Genomic DNA, 6386 nt, shown 5'->3' with positions numbered 1-6386 from the left:
TGGAGGGACGCGGCTCCGCACCGCGAGCTGCAGCCAACCTTTGGCTGTGGGGATGGAAGAGTAACGAACGCAGTAAAGCAGCTCAGTTTGTGTGGAGTCGCCGATTTCATCCAAAGGTCATTTTGTAATCAGTGTTGCTAAGCAAATATGTGTATTTCAGTCAGAGTGTCCCCTTATGATTTATGTACTTGTTTTATAATGCATTTTTACGATGGTTTTGTTTTGTTTTTTTAACTTTTCCACTTGTCGCATTACATAATTTCCCGTGTTTGTGGCTGATGCACCGTCGATCTGGGTGGAGAGCACTGAAGAGCAGAGGCAGCTTCACGAATGAGTCATGTCACTGTGTGTCAGCTTTAATCCAGTTAGATTTATTTGTTGGAATACATTTGGAGGTGACATAAGGCAACGTATGATGAGAAAGTCACTGCCTGACTCCTATCAGCTGTAAACGCTGCAGCGCGAATTGGAGTTCCCTGCAGAGCTGCGACAGGAGATGTAGGAGTCACTGGTCTTTACCGAGCCTTCCCTCCTCACCTGGACAGCCTCTTCTGCACCTGTGCACACAGCACGCCACACAAACCACAGGGTGCTCGTATGTACCGACACAAAGCACGCAGGAAACCCTGAATAGGACCTCTTATCAGACGTAGGAATCTCTCAAATACAGATTTGAGTGACGCTTGAATATTTGCGGTACTGCGTGTGCCCCCCCCCCCCGTGTATTCTACTGTTTGTTTACTGGGATTATAGCACCAAAAACATCTACTGGTAGGCATGACTCTCCCGTGAGGACTGCCAAGTATGTGTTGTCCACTTGGCAGAATAGATGTTTTGTGCTGCTCTGAAATCTGTTGTATTAAAAAGGCTACACGGAGCTGCGTCTCTTAAACACCCTGAATGGAGAGAGAATGTGTAGGCCTGTTGTTATGGAGCTTATGCTCGTGCACTGACGTGGACTGCAAACGCAGCCTGTTGAGGCAGGATCCATGTAGTGAGGACAACTGCTGTCCTGCGGCAAGTAGGCATCAGAGAACGTCAGGTCTTGAGGGATCATCGTGGAGCCCTGCAGCTTCTCCTTACTCCTGTACCACAAGCACGAGCAGATAGTCTGGAAATGCAGCACCTCAGTGTAGACACCTTTTAAATCTTTAGCCTTTGGATGGTTGTCTGTTATTGGTGTGGAGGAGGTTGAGGCGGAGAGCGGGATTAGACAAGCCACCTCCCCTCTGGGCTTACTGACGGACAACAAGGCCTTCTGCCGGGCATCCCTCCACTCGTCCTCTGTGTTCATGGTCAGGAAGCGGAGCACCACCAGGTTCAGGAAGGCCCCGATCACCGTCAGGCCCATCAGGATGTAGACGAAGCAGAAGGCCACGTACCGCGGGTCATTCTGCAGCGCGTCGTCCCTCTGCAGGGCCACGTAGTCTCCAAAACCAATGGTGGTGAGGGTGATGAAGCAGTAGTAGAAGGCGTGGAGGAAGCTCCATCCCTCGCAGTGGGAGAACGCCACGGCCCCCACACACAAGGTGCTCAAGCAGGAGAAGAAACCCACGGTCACCATGTTCGCCATGGAGACCTCGGTCTGACGCATTCCCAGGCACTTCTTGGCTTGGTGCAGCAGGTATCTGACCAGCGTGTTGATGCGCTCGCCCAGGCTCTGGAACATGACCAGGGTGAGCGGGATCCCCAGGAGGGCGTAGAACATGCAGAACACTTTCCCTGAGTCGGTACTGGGGGCTGCGTGGCCGTAACCTGGACGAGAGGATAGAGGATCTTTACACCGGGGACACTTCTGGATCTAGGATCTACTACGCCACGTGATTTTGGCAGGTCTGCGGCCGCCTTCTCTCCTTCAGTCTAAAAGCCTGATCACACATTTCAGCTTAATTTCAAAGGTTGTGAAGTAACAGCTTTTTATTTAAAACTCCCACGTTGTTGTCAGCCGACACGTTGTAAACCCTGGATATCAAAACAGGAAGACTTTATTAGCCGGGACCCCGAAGACACGGAACCTGGAGACGTCTCTCTGTGCTCTCAGGGCTTTTACAGAAATAGCGTGGCATTTTGGAAGAAAGTATGCACCTTCCTTTCCTGCCGTGAGTTTGATCCCAGCTACAAAGTTATGCTCCCTCAGAACATCCCTGCCGGTGCAGAGAAAGTCGTCCTCTAACGTTCCCATCATGTTCCTGGAGGTTATTAGTCAGACTCTCAGGGAACATTCTGGATGTTCGGTTTTAGAAATATTTCAGGGGGATGTGGAGTTTACGAGAAGTTCTCCGCTGCTAAAGCTGTACAAAGGAGAAAAACGACAGGTTCTCCTAAACGATCCCCTAAAGTTCTACCAACATGCTGCATGTTCCCTCTGCCAAATAACATCCTGTTTCATGATATCCTCCTTTAAAGAACTTCTCATTTTGTTCACCTGTAAAAATTCTTGGAACTGAGTGTAAAGACCCGGCGGGAACGTCTGGTATTAATCACAGCATTTACAGTATTCCACCAAAAACGTTCCCCCAAGGTGACGTCCTTCACCCCAGCAGGAACATTCTCCAAATGGAGGTACAATTTACGACCCACGGAGAACCGTATGGGAAAATGTTCTCTTGATAAAGCTGCCGTGTGATAATCCAAATGGAACGTCGTCCTCCAGCCGTGCAGGGTTTCACAACCCAGCAGGAGGATTTAAGAACATTCGCAAAGTTCCGTAAGGTTTGGAACATTCATCTCCTTGAGAGAACTGTGGAGAACATCCCATTCATGGCTGATCTGAGAATGAAGCTTAGCTTAGTTTAGCATTAAGCCTGGAAAAGGGCACACCTGGATCCACCTCAGGGTCAGTAAAGCGCCGGTGAAGCTACAAAACTCTACCAACGTCCAGTCAGGTGTGTGTCTCCTTCCCTCACACGCGTTCTTCAGATGAACGTCTGATGGCGTAACTTGTGAGCCTTCAAAGTGCTGACAGGTGAATTCTTGTGGACGGGCAGATGGGCTGATGCCTTTTTGCTAAGCTAAGCTAAGTCTGCTAATCTCCAGCTGTCGGGACAAACTGACAAATACGGAAAAGGTTGGAATCTTCGACATGTTTGTGGTTTCTAACGACGCGTAAATGATGTTTTAGAAGCCGGACTGCTGTGTTTTTAGTAGGTTTTTTTTAGCTCTTTTCTTAAATATTTGGCATAAAAGATGAATTTAAAAAAAAGAAAATATACATTCCATTTGGCAAGAACCCAACGCTTCCTCCACAGCAGCACAGAGATGTTGAGCGTCACATCTTCATGTAGTTGAACATCTCACTGATGCTACTTCTCCTCCTGCATGATGGTCTAGAATCAGCTGATTAGAAATAAGCTTTTTATGTCTAATTAGACACGATTAGGTTCGTTTTAAAACTCCATTTTGATTTTTTCCTCCTTTTGACATTCGTAATTATGAAAAAAAAAGACAAAATAAATGTGTGTGTGTGTGTATACACACCTACGTCCGGTGGAGGCAGAAGCAGGTGGTTTGCTGGCTGCTCGCCACCAACAACACGGAAGGTGAATTACGCGCCGTTACCGGGCGGCTGACAGCTGACGGCGCCGCTCCACCGACGCCTGACGACGCAAACGTCATCTCTTAATGTGTTAACTCAACGTGTTTCCTTCTCCTTCCTCGTGCGATTCAGGAGGGAAAACTTAACAAATTACACAAAATAAATAACTTTTTTTAAATACAGATGGTAAACACAGGCGACAGGCCCCGTCAGTCTAGAGTATCGACATATCGGATACTGGAATAAAAAAAACATTCATGATCCGGTGTTTGTCCGCCCTCAAATGAATCCTCATAAATACGTAAAACCAAAGTGCGGGAAGGAGAAGTTGCGCCGCCGCGCATCACCGGCGGGATCCGGGGAGCCGGCGGTGGTGTGCGGGAGGCGGCGGTGGTGTGCGGGAGCCGGCGGTGGTGTGCGGGAGCCGGCGGTGGTGTGCGGGAGCCGGCGGTGGTGCTCACCTATGGTCGTGATCACAGTGATGGCGAAGTAAAAGGACCCGGCGAACTTCCACTGGACTCCGGCTTTGTGAGGTTTGAGCTGCAGCACGACGAGCTCCAGCTCGTCAAAGTTCTCTTTGGTCAAGTTGTATTTGCGCATGAGTTCGTACCTCCTGGCGTCCAGCCTGCGCTTGTGGCTCTTCTCCTGCTTGGACTCCAGGGTCTCGAAGACGGCCGCTCCGACCACCAGGTAGGTGAGGATGCTGACGATGAGGGCGAGCGTCCTGGCGTTCTGCCGCTTCATGATCCCGCAGGACGGAGACGCTGTTCGCGGGAGCTGAGACGCTGCGACCTTCTCCTGACGGAATCCGGATCCGACAGAGGGACTTCGGAGACGGAGCTGTTCTTTCAGCACCACCCCCACATCACAGTTGGGTTGCTACTGTTTTTGGACTATTTGTCACCGACTTATATTTAGATTCTGCAGAAAGAAAAATAACAACGCAGGGCAATCCCACAGACGCTCGCAGGCGGGATAGAGTTTGCACTTTCCTTCCGCCCTGAGGCCGGAACAGAGAGGCTCTCTCCTCTGTCAGATGGGCTCCAGCCACCAACAAGTATCCAGAACGTTTTCAAATAGTCTGATAGGTGGATTCATTCACAGATGAAATATTGACCCAGGAGCTCTTTAAACAAAGTAGCTCTGCTGGCTTCACAAGTTGTCTGGCAACCCAACGACAGCCATCTTTTCCTTGAGCAAATATTTAAGAGGCACATCCTTCTCCCAGACGGCAGGCAGCAGGACTCTCTGGCTCCAGTGTGTCATGATGCAACACTTAAAAAAGTCAAATAATAGATGTCAGGATACTTTTTTATTTTTGGAGATATCAAGGCTCTCTGGCTGGTTGCTCTGCTGCTTGTTGGTGGCGGCGCCTGAGGGGAGGGTCTGCAGGTCATTCCAGGGTAAAAACATGCTCCAAAGTGCCCAAATCCTGGATATCCAGATGGAAAACTGGGACCACGGTAAATATTTGAGCGCAGATAAGACGTGAAGTGCAGAGGCAAAACCAACAGGAGAGCTTCCTCCAGTGCTGTAAATGCGCCGATCGATTGATAGGTGAGACTTATTCATATTTATGCCTCCAGAACATCCATCCGGCGGGATAACGGCGCCACAGGATCGGCACGATATTGTTTTGAAAAATGGAGCAACAACGCTAATAATTAGAGCTGCTGTGCATCTGAGACTTGGGGAACTTTTTAAAAATAGAAAGAAAAGGGAAGATGATGGAAGCGTGTGTGGTCCCTCCAGCGAGCAGACGAGGCTTTGGCAGGATCCATCTGCATCCTCTGGATCTCGAGCTTCGACCCCGTTGACCTTCCTGCCAAGTGGTGAAGCAAAAAAACAAAACTAAACAAAAAAGGCGTCGCACGGATTTGAAACAGGGGTCAGAAATTCCGTGACCAGGACAGAACTCAGGACGGGTGACGTCTGTGGTTCCTCTGAGTCCCAACGTGTTTAAAGATCTTCTGTTTCTGTTGAGTCCAGAAGTTTCCATGACGACAGAACCCAAAATGTTGTCAAAGATTCATTTGTTTGGGTAAAATTCTGAACTCCACGTCAACATCGACTCCGAGATGTTCAGAGTGTTTCAAGAGCATTCCAGATCGATTTGGTGGAAGTTTGTCTTCCAAACATTTGGATGCCACGTGGGCTCGGATCTGTCGGGACGGTCCGTGGAGGACAGCTGGAAGACAAAGGGCAGCAATTATAGTGCCAACTCAGCAAAACCATGGAAGCACGCCGACTTAACTGCTTAAGACGGACTTCAGACTTCCTGCCAGCTCAAAGAATCCGAATATTTCTGCACATTTGGGCGTCACTGGGTTGAAAGTTGCTCATGTCTTGGCGAGAAGTTTTCCAGCTTTTGAAACGGTTGCTGAGCGCGTCAGGACCGTCAGCCCGCACTCTCAGCTGTGGGGGTCTGGACCTGTTTAATGATGGGAGGCAGAAGACTGACAGGAGGGCCCCCCAGGCCCCATCAGGTCTCACCAGGTCCCCCCAGACCCCACCAGGTCCCCCCAGGCCCCAACAGGCCCCGTTAGGTCTCACCAGGCCCCCACCAGGTCTCACCAGGCCCTCACCAGGTCCCACCAGGCCCCCACCAGGTCTCACCAGGTCCCCCCAGGCCCCCACCGGGCTCCTGGCAATGCTTTTAGTCAAAACTTTCACCTTCACGTCAGTTCATGACGCAGTTTGTCTCGTTTTTGCGAGTGAGTCTGGATCCGTGACTGTAGAGAGCCTCGGGGTTGCAGCGAGAACCAGAGAGCCAACAGCGGTTGACGGTGTGACATCATAACGCGTAGAAGCATCACAGCACCATCAGTGTTCTTGGTATCTCAGCTGTCAG

General features: G+C 50.1%; 1 protein-coding gene across 1 annotated transcript; it reads right to left on the bottom strand.

The window, feature by feature from the left end:
• Positions 1 to 366: 366 nt before the first annotated feature.
• Positions 367 to 4409, bottom strand: kcnk3b (potassium channel, subfamily K, member 3b). The gene is made up of 2 exons (XM_086182345.1): positions 3997 to 4409; positions 367 to 1755 (listed from the first exon to the last, which is right to left on the bottom strand). The coding sequence occupies exons 1-2, from the start codon at positions 4277 to 4279 to the stop codon at positions 869 to 871; spliced, it is 1170 nt and encodes a 389-aa protein (XP_086038471.1). The 5' UTR covers positions 4280 to 4409; the 3' UTR covers positions 367 to 868.
• Positions 4410 to 6386: the final 1977 nt, after the last annotated feature.

This window comes from Aulostomus chinensis, chromosome 17 (assembly GCF_037954235.1).
Source record: "Aulostomus chinensis isolate RoL2024-O1b breed Wild chromosome 17, RoL_Achi_v1.0, whole genome shotgun sequence".
Classification (NCBI taxonomy): Eukaryota; Metazoa; Chordata; class Actinopteri; order Syngnathiformes; family Aulostomidae; genus Aulostomus; species Aulostomus chinensis.
The sequence above is the reverse complement of the archived record's forward strand: the minus strand, read 5'-3'. Positions and strand labels throughout refer to the sequence as shown.